General features: G+C 40.9%; 1 protein-coding gene across 3 annotated transcripts in view; it reads right to left on the reverse strand.

The window, feature by feature from the left end:
• Window positions 1-13192, reverse strand: part of UBAC2 (UBA domain containing 2) — an 89203-nt gene extending 76011 nt beyond the window's left edge. The window contains exons 1-4 of one of the 3 annotated variants that reach the window (XM_042043113.1): window positions 13063-13191; window positions 3901-4028; window positions 622-741; window positions 78-184 (exon numbers count right to left, since the gene is read on the reverse strand). In XM_042043113.1, the coding sequence (XP_041899047.1) occupies window positions 78-184; window positions 622-741; window positions 3901-4028; window positions 13063-13093 (386 nt within the window). In that variant the 5' untranslated portion in view covers window positions 13094-13191. Of the gene's footprint in view, window positions 1-77; window positions 185-621; window positions 742-3900; window positions 4029-6913; window positions 6933-13062 lie in introns of those variants that run through there. The other 2 variants (XM_042043122.1, XM_042043133.1) reach the window with 2 other exon arrangements.
• Between the last annotated feature and the right edge of the window lie 5563 nt (window positions 13193-18755).

The following is an 18755-nucleotide window of genomic DNA, read 5'->3' on the forward strand; positions in this document are numbered from 1 at the left end:
GGTTTTCTAAAATAAAATTTTCAGAAAACAATCCCTTGAAACTATCTAAAATGACCAATTCATTAGAAGCTACTTACAAACCAGAAGGCAAGCTGTTGATGGTGATGCCAAACATATACTGAGTGATTTCTACAAGGAGAAGATCAAACAAAGCTGAGAGCATCCAAGCGCCCAATAAAAAAGACTGGAAAAAAAAGGTTAATTTGAATCAATTCAACAGTTTGAAAAGAAGGTTTTAATATAGCCCTAAATATAGGAAAAAATAAGAAAACCTCTACACTAGTTCAATTAAGACTAATTGAATCTTTAACACAATGTAATTCTAGGTCTACTTGTCTAAATACTGAAGAATGAAGTGTAAGATTGTTTCCAAAATTAAATTCCATGGGTCTGATACCTTACAACTGATATAGCTGCAAACAGTAATTAGAATAATCCACTGACTGCAAGATATTATCAATATAAATTTAGATTTATGAAAACCAAATTATCTTTAAAATCCTTTAACATATATATCTATGCAACATGCTAGAAATAAAACTGCAGTATTCATCTAAGAGTACAGGACTAAACTGTACAGAAAAGTTTCTATTAAAAAAAACCCTCAAAACTGGAACTTACTGAAAATTTTCTGCTGCCATATCTTCTTTCAAATATTCTAAAGTTGTAAATGAGCAGACTGCTGCAGAATGTGTCTTTCAAATCAAGACATATTGTTCTTCCACATACAAGTCTCCAAATCTGGAAGGTTAATGATCATCATGTTAAGCCTCTCTTCCTTCAAGGAAACTCTTTACAGAATTTGTGCTCAGAGGGAATGCAATACTGGAGTCAGATAACAGAAACGCAGCATAGTTAAGGAAGGAAATACAGAGAGTAGAATGTTATGGAGAGTTCAAGAAGTCCCTTTAAAATATTTTCAAGGCAGATGTCTAACTGTTAAAATAAACAATTGAAATTAACTCAAATGCACTTTCATGTTCTTTTACATTTACAAATAAAAATGTAAATCACAACCCTAGTGAATTTAGAATTATAAAAAATATTTTTGAAGCAACCTCTAGATACAAACTAGTACAGTGTAACTGTTCTAAGAAAGTCTAATCTGACCAGCTTGCTCAGGGCCATGTCAAGGTAAGTCTTGAACACCTCTAAGGATGGAAACTGCTCCTCTGTTCCATCAGTCTCACAGTGAAAACCTGGAATTTCTAGTATTTCAAATCATGCCCATTGCCTCTTGTCCTTTCACTGGGCCTGGCTCCATCTTTTTTGCTCCCTCACATTAGGTATTTACACACACTGGTAAGATCTATCCTAAATCTTCTCTTCTCCAGGCTAAACAACCCCAGCTCTCTCAGCCTCTCCTCATACACCAAATCCTCCAGCCCCTGATCAGCCCGGTGGCCCTCCACTGGACTCTCTGCAACATGTCAAGGTTAATTTTGTACTCAGGAGCCCAGCACAAGGGTCAGATGTAGTCTCACTGAGACTGAGTAAAGATGGTCACCATCCAGACCTCCTTGTGAGGCTCTTCCTAATGCAGCCCAGGATGCTGTTGGGCATCTTAGTCACAATGCTGCATTGCTGGTTCATGTTCGACTTAAGCCTTCATGAGGACCCTCAGGGCCTTTTCTGTAAAAGTGATTTCCTGCTGCTCAGCCCACAGCTTGTACTGCTGCATGATGTTATCCCTCTCTGATGCAGGAGTTTGCATTTGCCTTTGCTGAACTAAGGTTCCTATTGACCCTTTTCTCCCCCTCTAAATGGCTGCAGAACTAAAAGGTATAACAACTACAAATCCAAGTTTTACATCACCTACAGGCTTGCTGAGAGAATGCCATGTCCTGCTGTCCAAGTTATGAATGAACACACTAAACAGTACTGGCCCCAATCCATTTCACTCACCATTCTTACTATCCCATGTCAACATGCCCAATTTTAAATCCTAGCCTGAGTACCACCCCTCCTGAAGTCGAGACTGGCAGGGCTATGACCTTGCAGCTGAGTATTTCCGGACACACACTAACTGAACAGCCCTCACACAGACTATGAAAGGCTTCTAGCCTTACTGCTCTTTGCTTTAGCCAGCTTAAAAAATACATAGATATGATATAATGAAGATCTTTCACACACGGCATCCTCACTGCTCTTGAGGGTTCTCTGTATGGGGAGAACAACCTTTTAGTTTTGGACAGCATGTATTTTGCCTTCCAAATCAAATGTACTCTTCTTCAACTGTTCACTTTAATTCCTGTGCTCTCTACCAGCTTTAAGAAGCGTTAAAATCCAACATCCAAAATGTTTGTTCAGCCCTTGAAAAAATTCTTTCCATTAAACACATCCTTGCAGGTGAAATTATTCTAAACAAATTTTCTTTTAAGAGTTCTCATTTGGATATTAGCACCAGACAGGAGTTAAACAATCTGCTTTCTCTGATCTCAGAGGTACTCAGTGATATAGTATATAGCTTACTCCAAAGGCTATGGCAGTAAGTGAAACAATCTCATGAAATAAAAAATCCAAACTCACAAATTCTCCAAAGCACCACAATAAAAGTGTTGTAGCTTTTACTGATACTTGCAAGTGTTTATGGTTAAGATACAGTAGAGATGATTTCTTTGAATAAAACACAGCCACTACTGTTTTTCAGCAGATCAAGCATATGGAAAGGGAGGATTTTTCTAAAGACAAATTGCAAAACAAACAAACAAATCCCAAACCCTCACAATTCCCATTTAAAACTTGAATAGTTTCTCAGACTTTTTCATTCCCCTCTCCAGACACACGACTATAACATTTTTAAAATGCAGACATAATTTATGTATTTTCACTGCACAGCATCAGCAAGACACTTGAAAAATATGAGCAGTGCTCTTGCAGAGTTGTAATTTATTATTACAATAAAGCTCTTGTTCTTGACAAGAAAGATTAGAGAAAGTGCAATAGCACAGAGTATCACTAGTTAGGTCTAATAATCTTTTAAAGCTTATAGGCTACAACCGACATCCTCAAAGACATTAATTTGACTACATACCTTCTGTTTGATGCAATTGTAAAATCTGTGGTGTATGATAAACACAGAGGCATTTGTTGACCCTTCTCTATTGAGCAGTAGTTTGCCACTTCCAAAAATTAAAAACATCCCAAAACAAATACCCACAGAACTTATCTAATCACTTTTAAGTGCATTATTTCAACATTTAAAGCTGATACTACAGGATCGTTAATTAAACTTAAAATAAAACCTTACAAGATACAATACCTAAAAGATAGAGCATCTTAGTTAGAAACAGGAATGAATAAGAAATTAACCAATTCAGCCGATTGCTGAAGAGCATGACAAACTCCCCCATCAACTGAAATTTTCAAATTAGAAGCAGCAGTTCTATTCAACAGGCAAAGTTTAGTTTTCCACAACTAACTACAACAGAAGTTACAGAATGAAAGTTACAGCCTCCATTGTTAAAATAAATCATTTATCATCAGCGTGCCTAATCAAAATAGCCCTCTTCAGCCTCAAAAGTTAAGCACAATAAGATACTGACAGTCATATCAAAATACTTGAATTATTAAATGGGTTAAATCACACTTCATTCATAGCAAGTTTCCAAATGCCAGTGCCTGAAAGAAAAAAATTACAAAAACCAAGTAAGTTCCCAGACAAGACAAAGAAGTGGAAAGCTATGTTGATTGTTTCAGATCAGTTTTTCTCACATTTTCCAAAAAGTAGCATACTGGGGTGGCATTAAAAAGGGTAAGAACAAGCTGGTCTACAGCAGTTCTTTACCTGTTCTTACAGAACAAAGGGAAAGAACCAGAGGACCAACAGACTGTGGGGGAAAATTGCATAGAAGATCACAGTTTGCAGTCTCTTTTCACACAAAGTGAACAGACTCTTACCTGAAAATCCTCTTTTACAGCTTGTAGGTTATACGCAAAGAACTTCTGATAATGCTGGAAGAGCAGAGTCAATAGAATCGAGATGGCACTTGGGACTAGTAACAAACTCTTTGACAAAGGCGCTTTATCTTAAAGACAAAATAAACAAACCATTTTAGAGAAAAGTCTTTCACATTCAAGAAGTGACATATTTAAACAGGTGACTGGAAGACATAATAGCAGTGACACCATCTTGACTTTTTAGCTCAACAACTTCGCAAGTTTTCAAAAACTTGCATATAGATAGGAAGAACACACTAACCAAATGAAATGTTTAGAGATATTAATGACAGTTAAATATTAACCAGACATTTTGTTTCCAACATTGTTTCATGAAATTGTTTGGCTACAATTAAACCTAAGTTCTCTGCACCTATAGAGGTCAGGTCCTCCTATGCTGCCCTGCTAAGTCTCAATCACATTTCAGGAAATAAAATCAGCACTCTTTTTTCTAGCAAAATATACATGCACATCTAGTTAAAACAAATACTTCTGTTTCCTTTGCATTAGGGATTAAGATTAGCTTTTTCTTAGGGGCTATGAAGCAGGAACCAGCTGAATAAATGTCCTGAATAAATTGACTTTCTTTCCACTGCACTTAGATCCACCATTCAAGGGAGATTTACATGATACTCATCTTCCTTCCATTCAATCATTACAATTATTCATAAAGAAATTACTAGAATCAGGATGTTTGTGAAATCAGAACTTCTTTCCTTCTAGGAGCATGACTTTTCAGAAAGGACACTCGGAAGAAAGCAAGCAAAGAACAGAGAAATCTGCAATACACATCTTACATTTACTAAAAATTGCCAAGTAGAACATCCAGCAGGAGCGTACCCAGCAACTCACCCTAACCTGTTGGCGCAGTTGATGCAATAAAACACAAACTCTTGTGCAATTCAAGCCAATACAGAGACTCTGAAATATTATTTATTCTATGACTTTTCTCCTTTTCAGACATGCAACCTGAATCACATATACTTCCTTTCCAAACACCTCAGCTATGGCACAGAATCCATTCATTTTCAGCCAACTATTGTTGCAGGGTATTACAAAATCTGTAGCTCTGTTGTCATTCTAAATATAATAAAAGGAGCAATGAGATTACTTTAAAAGTATTAATGGAAGTAAAGAGCAGGAACACAGCAGGAAGAAAACTGCATGAAACAGCATAATAAAATAAACATTTACTACCTGTCCAGATTAAAGTGACTACCATGAATGATTTTTTCAACATCTGCAGCACACTAGAACAGTGAACTGCTGTGGTGGCCGGTGAACACACATTACAAGGGACAGAGAGTTTTCAGTAAGACAAGTCCCTAGTACCACAAGAACCACTTTATGTTAGGGTGACCAAAAAGGCTTCTCCCAGGATGCAGTGTTCTGTTAATTCAGTTTGGATTCCCCAGTTGGCTGTCAGCTCTACCCCTCGTCACTCCCCCAGAGCTCCCCACTGGCCCCTGTTCCCTGGTCCCGCCTTTTCCCCGCCCCCGGATAAAACTGTGAGCTGTGGGATCATGTTGGTGTTTGCCTCTGCACCCTTCGCCAGTGTGGCAGCAATAAATGCTGCTGGCGGAACGCACACAAATGCCCTTCTCGACTCTTTGCTACCGACTGTAACACTGAACCCCCCACGGAGCCGGGCAGGGACGGTATTAAACTGCTAGAAAAAACAGATGGTAATAGGCATGAAAGACAAGATTTTAATTATGGCACAATCCCACTGCCATCGAAAATATGGTTCTTGCTACATAGTTTAGGCATGATCCTCATCCAAGTATTAACTGATGACATCAAGAAAGACTTTGATGGGCACTGTTAGCTGTTCACCACCTTGAAGTCTGCAGTCTTCTGATGTTCACCATGTGAAGAAAACATCTTCTTTGTGGACTATAATGAAAACTTGTACTTAAAACTCCTAATTCAGTCCACACCCATACTTTTTGAGTTCATTATTTAAACATGCAGTTTCCATTTAAGCAAGTATGGCCTTAAAGAACTATCCTTTTAGAGAAATTAGGCAGTGACTTGGATTGACACAGGTTGATGTTACGCTGCTGAATATAAGCTCTACTTTAATGATTGTATGAGACACCCAGGCAGAAAGTCTGGCTGATTCTTTTTTTTAATCCAAGAAAACTGTCCACCTTTCAATCTAGTATCTTTCTTTGGGTTTTTTTTTGCTCTCCAAAAATAAAGTCTATATTCTTTAGACATCCATTTTTTAAATTATTCATTCTTCTGATTCAGTTGGGCTTTTCAAAACAATCTGAAGCCATCAGAGTACTGTAGAACACTGGGGGAAAAAAGAAGCTGGAGCTTCTTGAAAGCTACTATGCAGACAATGTGCACACACGTTCATTTGAAACCTCAAGCAATACTCCCTCAGTTAACTTAGTTAAATTAACATTTCTTAATGTGAAAAGGTCAATTTTATAATCAGGATACAGATTTTTGATTTGAAAGTACAGCCTAATTCAGCAGAATTGTAGTAGTCACAACAGTAAACATTTCTGAAACAAAGTCTGATAAAATTGTTATTTTACTATCGAATGCATTTACTTTATTTCATTAATTTTAAGAAATTTTCTTAAGAACTCATTAATCCTATAATACTTTTTACATAAGGGTCACATTACCACAAAAAACCATGACAATAAAATCTCCAGATATCCCACTCTGTGTTTTTCTATACAGGTTTAAATGTAGATTTTACTGCATTTTTTATTATTAGATCATTTTTACATTACAGGTAATATACACTTTAAATACTTTATCCTATCAAGTTAATTCCTAATCTGAATGCATTCAAAAATAACCAACAGAACCTTATCTGTGTTCTCCAAAAGTGTGAACACACATTTTTATTAAGACCTGCTTTTAGCCTAGACACTTTAAACCCTGATATAGAGGAAAAGTACTTATTACTAGACATGTGATCAAGTGAAAAACCACAGAAGCAACTAACCCATGAATCTGACAGTCACCCACAGGGAACATCACGTGAGTAACGGAAACTTCCACTCTCCAGCTTCTCATAATGTCATCATAGTTGAGAAATTTATTCTTGTCCGCTGAACTTGAAAAATATAATAATGCATCCTCTGAAAATCTTTTTCCAAGTGTTTCACTGCACAGTGTAGCAGTTTGCTTTATCCCTCAACAGGATATAGATCCTTCTCAAGGACTGCTGCGAGGCTGCAGGGAAGGAGCAACCTTCCCACTGTTGTGGAATGTCTCAACCATGTCAGACCAAAAATGACTAACAATCCCAGATTTCGCACAATCGGGCATTCTGACATTCAAGTCAAGTTCCTTACTTACAATGCAAAGGTAAAATTCAGAAAGCAAAGTTCTAATCCAATGAATGTGCAACCATGCGTGAGATGGAAACATGTACCACCAACCTACCAGTCTGCTGGCAGCACCAATGCAAATGTGCACAAGAAGGAGAAAACGCAGTGTTTTTATACCACACAGAAAGAAGAATAAAAGGATAAACATTAATTTTGACCCTGAAAGTTAAAATATATCAAATACTGTCTTCAAAGGTCTTGAAATAAATTTGCAATCCCAAACTACTCCTTGAGTGGCATTTCTTTCAAACAACAGGCAGTACTGGTGCTGCAACACATCTACTGAGCATCCACCTCAGTACACAGAGAAATTTCTTTAATAATGAGCAGAATATGCCCATGCTATGATGAAGAGCAAGGAATTAACTTCCACTACAGACCTTTGCTTCTTCCTGGTGCAATGGAAAAGTTTCCCCCCAAAACTGCCCTCATAATCTCCTGGACAAGTGTCCCAACCTTCATGCTACCAACTGTGCAATGTGAAGCTGATCCTAAAATGACATAAATGAGAAAACCACTTCTAAGTCTGAACATTCCACCCCTGCACTTATTACAAAGCCCACAGATCCTCTTCTTCCACAACTTACTATTCTTCTGGCCGCCAGTACCACTTTTAAAGTACAGAGAATGAAGGATACAAGCGTCCATCTGTAACAAACAGAGGGGGAGGTTTATGGCACAACTGCTTGAATTGCAGCTTCAGAAGCCACTGCTGCGCTAATGACAAGAATGAGAAAGCTACAGCAACAGCTACAGTTTTCAAAAGGATTTCCTGTCTCTGCCTGCTCACTACTCACAGGTGAAGAGACAGCAGATGGGCATGCCAAAACAGGCAGCCAGACCAAGCTACTGTTGCAGAAGAGCTCTTGCGGGAAGACTTCACCCCTGGACTGCTATTCCAGGCTCCAGACTCAAGTGTTGACTTGGGAAAGGCTCTCATTGTCAGTTGATGTGATGAGCCAGCTGATGAGCAGTGGCTGCAAAAGCTCAAATTAGCTCAGGGCAATTTCTGTGGGGATCCCCACTGAGCTTACACCACAGCTGCAGACAAAATATGCTGTGTAACAGCTCTTTTTTTCCACTATCATCCGCAACTTTCCCAAACCCAGCTGCTATAAGGCAGGCACATCACTTTCAAACACAGTTAACTGCTGGGGGCTACTATAATGGCACGAAATACCCACAAACCATTTTTTAAATGTTGATACACAAGATCTGTGAATCTTTTAGATCATAACTGATACACATCTGAATGCACAGTATTTCCCAAATGCACTTACGGAATCTGCATTTTGGGTGGTTGTTTTTCCTGCATTAAACCATCATGCAGATATTAATCTATTGTATTCCAAGACCTGTCCAAGATGCTGCAGCAGGCTCACCAATCAGCAGTGATGTTTGATTGCAAGTGAAAACAGTAAGAGTATCACTGCAGGAACAGTTTTTCACCAAATGCTTCTAAATTTAGTATTAAGTAAGTCAATAAAGTAACCTGTGATCATGCTTTAAATCTATTTTTTAAAGGCACAGGTAAGACTGTAATCAAACCACTTACCTACACATTTACTGTTTAGAAAACTGCTAGATATAGCCTAGGTCACAAACTATTAAAAAAAAAAAAAAAAAGGGGAAAAAAAAAAAAAAAAAAAAAAAAGCCTTTGTTTCTAAAAGCAACACTTGAAATAGAAACTGAATCAGGTTGAAAGTAACAAAAATATTCACCCCACTGAGCAGAATTTTCTTCCTTCCAACCAGACCCATGTTACCACACTACTTTTAGTATACACTGTCAGAAATATGAGGTATGGCTACACTGCAAGACCATGTGGAGATCCCCACACAAGCTTGAAACGAAATGAGCTAGTTCTGCAGAAGCAGAATAGCCACAGTTTTGTGGCCTTCAATGCCATGCTGCTCCCAGGACTCAAGCTAACCAGGCTGCACTGTGGAATGCTGATGTACAAGCTAATTTGCTTTCCCATATAGTACTGTACTGCATAATATTGTTATGCACAGAAGTCTTATGTATTCAATACATGCTTCATTTTTCCTTCAGTCATACCACAAAGCATCAATTTACATAGATTTATTATTTTCCTCTGCACAACATAATTCAGTCCTGCCAGTTATGCAAGCAGAGGAGCACAGAGATCCCTTCTTGCCTTGGGGACTTTTAACAAATTGCTAGCACTGCACTACAAGGTTCACAGAGAGGTAAAAGCCTAAGCTGCATGAGCGAGTTCAAAGGATTCTACTCCCTACTACTACAAGAAGTAGCTTGTGTGCAGTAGTCAAAGATTTTCCAGATGTAACAAGTGTATATGCTTTAAAACATGGGCTCAAATTTTTCCTTAATAAAGACTAACTCTTAACAGGCTTTCCTACTTCACTCCTGTGCAGTACATAAACAGCAATGAAGAGTATTGGGAGGGGATATTACAATGTATGCAGAAAGGTTTGGTGTTGGTCTAACTGGTTTAAAGCGTTGGTAAGGCCTTTGTGTCTTACAATGGAAAGCCTTCCTGTGTACCATACTTCACTCCTGGGATGCAGCCTCTTGGCAAACTAAGCAGCACTACAGTAAAGCAAACAGCCAGGCCATTCACACACTCATGTGAGCCTTTGCAGAACTGCTGAAGCGTTTCAGCAGCATTGTCCATGGGACCGAAGCTGCCAGCAGACTGCAACACAAGCAACCAGCCTGGGTCTGGCACCACAGCCCACCTCTCAAGCATCCCTAAAGCCAGGTGCTGGCAGGATGCCCCCTGAACACACTGCAATGCTCTTTGACAAGTCAGCTCAACTCGGTTAGTGTTCTGATAAGCCATTGCATGTGTTTGTGCTGGGTCTCCTACTAGTACCCAGAGTCCCCAGCTCTTTTTTCCAGAGCACACCAGCTCCTCCAGTATTCCAGATAACAGAAACAGTTTCCACAGCAAGGGCAAACTGTCTATGTCCTTTTAAAAGGTGGTGTTCTTTGTTTCCTGGCTTCCCTATCTCATAGTTGTACCATGTACCAGGTATGTTTATTTTTATTTACATCTCCTCATCCAAGCATTGTAGATGTTAATCTGTCTGTCGGAGATGGCACAGCAGGCTGCAGGAGCCTTCAGTGTGACCTGGCACGATCATTCTTATTGCTGCTGAATCAGGCGTCCACTTATTTTATCCAGGGTCACTGACACAGGTCCCATTATCCACCGACACTGCCTTCTGCTAGAGGTTACTGCTCCCAAGCCCAGGGGCAGAACACACACGTATAGTTCCCTGGTGCCACATCAGGCACTGATTCACTAACTACCTGAACCATCAGATTCTGTGCAGCAGCGATGGAATCCCACACACCTGCTGCTACTGCAGCAACTTCTGCTACACAGACAGAAACGAAAGTCTGAGGGCACAGGGACACCTTAAACTGCTACAGCTGTGCCCTAGGTGAGCATATGTCACTGCCACCTAAATCCACGCCTCTACTGGAGTTTGTCAGTGTACCTGTACCAGGCAAGTCTTATTGTAAAAATCCATTTTAGGTCAGCTGGTGAGTTCAGTAAGAACGGATGTTGTATCCGTTTTTTGAGAAGAAAAAAAAGTACATTTGGTATGAAGCTGTGTCAGGGAAGGTTTAGGTTAGAAAGGTTCTTTACCCAGAGAGTGATCAGGCACTGGAACAGGCTCCCCAGGGAAGTGGTCACAGCACCAGCCTGCCAGACTTCAAGAAGCATTTGGACAATGTTCTCAGGAACATTGTGTGATTCTTGGGCTGTCCTGTGCAGGGCCAGAATTTGGACTTGATAATCCTTTTGGGTCTTTTCCAGATCAGGATATTCTATGATTCTATGATACTCTTTTTGCAGATTGACATACTGTCTAGGTTTTTTCCCTACCACAAATACGTTTCTTATGACAAACATTTCCCACTCATCCTTCTGATGGACCTATCCTGGAAAAACTTGTAAATACTGACTGTCACTTTCCACCCATTCAGTCAAACAAGGATACTTTTCCCCCTACATTCTTTCTCATAGAATTATACCCAGATATGTGCCATTGAAAAGTCCCTTTACAATATCTATTGGGGGGTATGGGGAGGGATAAAAAATCAGGAGCTGTGAATCAAGGTACAGTATTATCAGCTCCATCTGAAGAAACACTCTTCTCGTCTTTGGATTCCTCATACAAAATGCAGCTACAACACTCCTTCTTAAATGCCAGAATTATTCCCCCTTAGTCAGAGGGTGCTATCACCCAAACTTGGATTTCACAGAAACATAGAATCAACTAAGCTGGAAAAGACTTCTGAGATCATCAAGTCCAACCTGTGACCAAACACCATCTTGTCAACTAGACCATGGCTCTGAGTGCCACATCCAGTCTTTTCTTAAACACCTCCAGGGATGGTGATTCCACCACCTTCCTGGGCAGCCCACTCCAATATCTAATCACCCTTTCTGTGAAGAAATTCCTCCCAATGTCCAACCTGAACCTCCCCTGGTGCAGCTTGAGGCCAAGTCCTCTCGTCTTGTCCTGTCGCTGGTTACCTGGGAGAGGAGGCTGACCCCGACTTTGCTTCCTTTCAGGTACTTGTAAGGACTGATCAGATCACTCCTCAACCTCCTTTTCTCCAGGCTAAACAACCCCAGCTCCCTCAGCCGCTCCTCACAGGACATGCATTTAGATGTTTCATCAGCTCCACTGCCCTTCCCTGGACATGCTATAGCACCCCAATGTCCTTCCTAAATTGAGGGTCACAGAACTGGACACAGTACCCGAGGTGTGACCTCATCAGTGCTGAGTACAGGGGGACAATCACTGCCCTGGTCCTGCTGGCCACACTATTGTTGATACAGGCCAGGATGCCACTGGCCTTCTTGGCCACCTGGGCTCACTGTTGACTCATGTTCAGCTGGCTGTCAACCAGCACCAGGTCGTTTTCCTCCGGGCAGTTTTCCAGCCACTCTTCTCCAGATCTGTAGTGCTGCCTGGGGCAGTTGTGACCCAAGTGCAGCACCTGGCACCTGCCCTTTTTGAATCTCATACTGTTGGGTCTTGGACCGTTGATCCAGCCTGTTCAGTACCTCTGCAGAGCCTTCCTGCCGTCCAGCAGACGGACACTCCCACCCATCTTGTATGGAGCACGCAATTAGTCAGCAAAGCTTTGACTTATCATTTGTCCTCGCCTGCTCTTAGGACTGTAGCGCCCAAGTCCACACCGCAGCCAGGTCAGTTCCCCACTGCTGCTTCCAGACGCTGCAGATTCTGTGTCCTGTAAACAAGCTCAGAGCCAACCCTCGATACCTGTGAAGTCAGTTCAGGTAGCACCAGGACATGAAATTATTTACATGTGCTGCGTGTAAAAAAAAATAAAGCTAAACAGAGCTGGAAGCACGTTAGTCCTTACGTTTGCCTTATCAACAAACTGGTTATAAAAAATAAGTTTGATTTCACATTAAGAAAAGAGGGTTTTTGCTCTTTCTGATACGTATCTTGGCATGGAGGTCTATATCGATGTATGCAGATACATACATACATACATACACACAGAGACACACACGGACATACAGACACATACACACAGGCAGACACATACACGCAGACACATACACAGACACACCCGCGGCTCCTCCCGCCGTCACGTAGTTTAAAAGTCCAGCCAAGAGGGGACCGAAGCCAGCGGCTCCCCCGGAGCTGGCGGCGGCAGCGCCGCCCGGGCTCCCACCCCTGGCCGCCGCCCTCCCCGGACCGCGGCGCGGCCGGTACTCACAGAACCCGTTGGAGCCGGTGCTGGTGAACATGGCAGCGGCCCGGCCCGGGCGGCGGGCGCGGCTGGCGGAGCCCCCGCGGTCGGGCAGCCCCCGAGGAACCGCGGCGGGCCGGGGCCGGGGCTGGGGAGGGCTAAGGCGGCCGCGATGGGCCAAACGCCGCCGCCAGGAGACCGGGCGGCGCCCCCTGCCGGGCCCGCCGGGCGGGCGGCGGGGCGCGGGCGGCGCTTCGGTCTGCGTGTGTTATCTGTAATTACTGGGATCTTTATAAATGGAAAGGGCTTCTTTCCACTGCGTGTGGCAGAGCGCTGGAACAGGCTGCCCAGGGAGGGAGTGGGGTCTCTTTCTCTGGATACATTCAAAGCCCACCTGGGCACATTCCTGTGTCACCTGCTCCGGGTGACCTTGCCTTGGCAGGGGGATTGGACCAAATAATCTCCAGAAACCTCTTCCAGCCCTAACTGTTCTGTGATTTCGTGCTTCAACACGATTTAAATTTTATATTTGTAAGTGCCTCGACGAAGCCTGACTCCTCACACTTTGGAAAACTCTGGCCCTAGAGGCTCACCGTAATTTGGGAGTCCAGGAGGTAATTGTCTCATTAGGAGCCGTGGGTAAGCTGTTATTACGGCTAACGGAGACAAAGTCAATAGAGACAGCGGAGTCTGGAGAGCTTTTCAGGTGGCCAAATGAAGGTGCCTGCTTTGGAATCAAATTAATTGCTCCTTAGGCTCCACCTAGGGACCGCATTGAACAGATCACCTCGAGCTCTAATGGCACATCAGACACCAGCTCTCTACCAGCATGATCGGCGCCCCATGTGAAGTGAGCCAAATTCCTGATTTCAGAAGAGATATGGTATGATAAGGCTGAAATTACTAGGGCACCAAATTTCACTGACATTTTAAAGTCCTTGTAGAAATCAGACTTTACTGGAATAAGTCATGCTAGGCATGCAAAAAGGTGACCGTGCTCTACAGCACAAGGTGTGCGCGCTTTGTGTTTGTGTGGTGATGGAACTGTGGGCCTCAAAGTCACACTCAGCTTACTGCAGTACAAGACTGAAAACAAATGCCACCCCAGAACTGGAAAATGTGGCTTGTCATCTAGGTAACAATTTTAAAGTAGGCAACCAATAGTAAAAGCTTTTTAGATAAGTCATATATTTCTTATATTCCATATTTTTTAATACACCATTAAAAATGCATTTTAATATTTGCATTCAAATGCAACTTTTAACTAGCACTCAGAAATGCTGAGTTGCTGAATCTTTGTAAACATAATCTCTTAAACACTGCCAAGGCGACATAAAAAGACCTTATGCTTTGGTCCACAAAGACTTCAGCTAAGTTCAGCATATCAGCATGTATTTTTTAAATGGCCAATTTCCAAGAACTAACTTCAGAATTCTGTTGCTCACTTGTTCTCTCCGTACAAGGCCTGCATCAGGCAGGTAGGATTGGGATTCACAATCTGCTCACAGAGCAGGAGGTATGTCTAAACCAGCCAGGAGGGAGAGACAAAGGGATAGCACATTGGAAATCCTGGCTTATCCCAAGATGAGGTTCTTTCCTCTGAAAAGAATCTAAATTGGATTCACAGCATGAAACCCTTCATGTACTTTGTGTCTTTGGCTATAGACAACCAGCTTACTCTCTGCTGTTAAAGCACAGCTGGAAGAAATGATTTGCTACAGAAATTTTCCTTCTTTCTTTCAAATGCAAATGGCTCTGGCTGCTGTATGTTACATATGCAAACTCTGTCTTGCCAGTGCGCTGCTGAATGCCTGTAACCGCAGAAGTGACAGGCAACCCTCATTTCTAAGGAAAGCGAAGGTAAATAAGGAGGTGCAAAGCCTGCAAGTCTTGCAGTAGTTCCAGCGTGAAACATTTTTGGGAAAAGCTTGGGTGCCTCACGAAGCTTTAGGGATATAATGAGGTACTCATGGTTTAATTAATTACCTTTTTGAACTTTTCTGACTAACCTCCACTTAAAGTAATTAAGCCTTTGTGTGGATCTGGCTTTACTATAGGTGAGGATAAAACCTGAAAACTTTTCCAGTATTGCCTGTGTAATAGGCTTAGGAATGTTGTTTCAGTGCTGAAGATTGCTTTTATTTCTTTTCACAGTCTCACAGAATTGAGTGACAGAAGAATCATTAATTTAGAAATTTACAGTCCTAAGAGCCAAGACCTAGTGTTTTTTCTAGTCTCTGTTTTGAAGATTTCCCTAGATTGATGTCCTATAAGGTAATCATATTAGAGGGATTCTCCTCTGCAACGTCAGGCGCTGGAATTGGATTCAAGTCAGAATCACTGAACATACTAGAGACTTAGGCCTGTATTCCACTGAGTGAGGATGCATTTGGGCAAATATTTAAGGGCCATTTTGAAAGCAGCTCTGTGGACTTGTTATCATTGACAGATGAGCAAAGACAAATGAGTAGCAATAGCTGGCAAGCTTCTCCCTATAGCAAACCAAAACACCTGCAGATATGTCAATACTGCTGGAATACAGGGACGTGGCTCTCAATCTATCTGCCACTATCTTATTAATGTCTACAAATATATTACAGAGTCTATGAAATACCTGATGATAAACACATTGTTTTAAAAAAATTATTAAGTCAGTATTTCTGGGATTAGATCATATTTGATCCACTATGTATTTTTGAGAAAACTGCACACCCCTTGTAAATAGTTATAGTTTCACATATTGATTGAATAGTAGAGGAAATGTAGTTTTTGCCCTCAGATACAGTGCCAAGCAGAGAGGTATTTTTATCACAACACCATTGCTTTCAACTGGTCGTGTGTCATAAGAATTAAGCAAATTATTTGCATTGTTTAAGTATACAGTGTTGACTACTTTGGAGTTAAATGAAATCATCAGTCCTCATGCTTGCCTTGGAACATATCCCAGAATAGGAAGGCTAGCACTTATCTACTAATCTACTCAGAACAAGCTTAGAAGGCTTTGACACTGTACAAATGTCAGCTTGAATATCTCCCACTTGATTATTACATCTATTTGGTGGGGTCGGTTTGGTATGGTCAAAATAAAGTTATTTAAATTTTCTGCTCAAAAGAAAATCCCAGGAGACTGGAATTTAGATTTCTAACGATTTCCCAACATGATTAGGTTCTTTTCTTCTCTGAACTTGTGATGTTTCTGAAGCAACTCTTAATTACTAATTAATCTCCAACAGTCAGATGCTCCCCTGGCATATAGAATGAGGGATAGCAGCAGAGTAAAACAGGATGGAAATGTAACACCTCGCTCAGGAGTTTTCTGACTAAACTCAGTGCAAGTTAATGATTCTGCAGGTTAATTGTAAGTGGTCTATGTCTCTTTGACATCTAGGGTTTCCATGGCATTCATAGTAGCACCTGCAGTTATTACAATTACCTGAAATATTAACAGATACCTAAAGAGAGGTTAATGCTAAACTTAATGTTTTCAGTAACTCCTCCCTAGAGTTTCTAACCCTTGTGTTCAGTTACAGAAGATGTTAAGGAAAACAGCTGTGCAACACATATACCCTGCAGAGGAGAGTTCAGCAGTAGTGCAGCTTGCTGGTAGTAGCTTGCATGGGAACAGGAGGAAGGACGTCGAAGGCAGAGACTCGCTGGGCTGAAATAAGATGAATTTGACCTGTACCTTTCCAAAATTAGAGAATTACTCTCACTCCTTCAGAAGTGAACAAAACTTTATACTGCAGCAGACCTGCTCTCCTCTTAAACTGTAGTGTGATCATTTTATTGCATAGGTTTGGGGTTTTTTACTGTATCTAGAAGATACGCATCATTTTCTAGCTTAGTTCTTCCCATATAGAGTTGGTAAGCTTACAGTTAATAAGGAGCAATGGAGTGGCTGAAGGAGTATTGGGCTTTGTCAGTTATTTTTGCAATTGATTTTGCATCACACTATTATAAAAAATTTAGAATGCTCAAATATATTCCATTAGTTATCGTTCTAGCCATGAGATTTTTTGCAAACTTTAAAATGCCGTGTTAAACCTGAACCGCATACCAATGTCTGGTAACATGAATGCAGGCAGCTATTGCTTCAATAAACATACCACTGACTTGTGTTTCAGCTGGACCCCCTCAGTGGCCTGCAACGACAGTGCAGTACCAGTTTAAGGTACTGGCTTATCTGGAGCTGAGCCACATACACTTTTACACTGCAAGTCTTAGCCATAACTTCCATTTTAACCATCGACCACATGATCCTAAGCACTGGCGCCACGTGCACGCAGATGTTGGCATCTCTGTGTTCAAGGTGCAGCACCAAGCACTTGATCAGCAGCTTGGTCTCTAAGTACTTGTAAAACACTGCCTTAAAGGTAGTGTCACATTTATTTTCAATAAATTTATTTCCCTGTCACATTTATTTTCAATAAATTTATTTCAATGACGGTTGAGATCCTGTGAAAAACAAGAACATATGGTAGGCATAACCAGGAACCGGATCCTAATACAAACATATTGGGAAAGCAAGGTTAAGATAGAATATTGAAAACTCAGATTAAAATCAACAGTTAAGAAGCATAAGAATCAATCTGCCCGTGTTCATGTTTTATTTCACTTAGATGAGACTTCTTGTGAGAATTAAAAGTACACTGGTCCAGCTGCCCTTGGTTGAGCAGCTGTCGCTGCATTTTAGATCATTCATTTGAAGGGCATTAATTTACTGCAAGGTAAATTGTGAAACATAGTAAGCATTAACAAAATGATAAAGTTTAAGCATTGTACTCAGAAGACCCAATTAAGGAATCCATTAGGAGGGCAAATAATTATGTGTAGCATTGCATAACACAATGTACTTTGCATATCTGCATTCTCTAATGCATGCAAGAGATCAAGCACTACTCATCTATTTCAGACTGAATTTATGTCAAAGAGTACCTTTGAGATCTGGAGCATATGCTAAATTACCCAAGATAACTATCAGTGATAGCAAAAACACTTGAGCCTTTAAGATGCAGAAAATTATTTGCATTGTTCCACACAGGTACAACCTTGCTGAAATTGCCTATTCTGAAAATTAGATATTAGAAGATATTTATAGGGGTATTTAAAGGCCTTCCTTCTCCCTGATACCTACCCATATTTCTCAGATATCCTCATCCTCTTGCTTCACATCCATATTGTAATGCTATCTGTCTATCTCCACACAATGCAAAGATTATTAATCACCTGTGTTTACACTTGGAGGCAAATCTGTGTTTAAGGGAATACCTGATGAGCCACATCATGATGTTATCAGGCCTGTAGCATAACACTGCTAAGAGATTAAAAAAAACCAATAAAGCTTTAAGCTGTTCTCATTATCTCATTTGTATTTGAGTTAAATTTGAACACGAAGGAATAGTCTTGTCTTTTTTTCACCTAATTACCCAAATCAGAAGAAGTTTGTGTTCATATAATTTTGTTGAAATACAATGATCTCTCAGAAGAACTTGCAAAAAATTAAAGGATGCTCACACCAGAAATATACTTGCACGATATTTGCAATAGAAATATATACACCTACAGGAATTAAGCATTCCCAGGTTTTCCTTTCTCCTCCATAAATGCTAGTAATGGTGAAGTCAGGTGTCAAAAAGCTTTAGCATACAGAAATGTGAAATTTTGCCCAGCTGTGTCCTTTAAACTGCCATCAGAAAACCAAATTGCTTTTCATTATCAGA

The sequence above is a fragment of the Corvus kubaryi genome, unplaced genomic scaffold (assembly GCF_017639235.1).
Source record: "Corvus kubaryi isolate FWS band 111438036 unplaced genomic scaffold, C.kubaryi_AGA036_p1.0 133, whole genome shotgun sequence".
Lineage (NCBI taxonomy): Eukaryota > Metazoa > Chordata > Aves > Passeriformes > Corvidae > Corvus > Corvus kubaryi.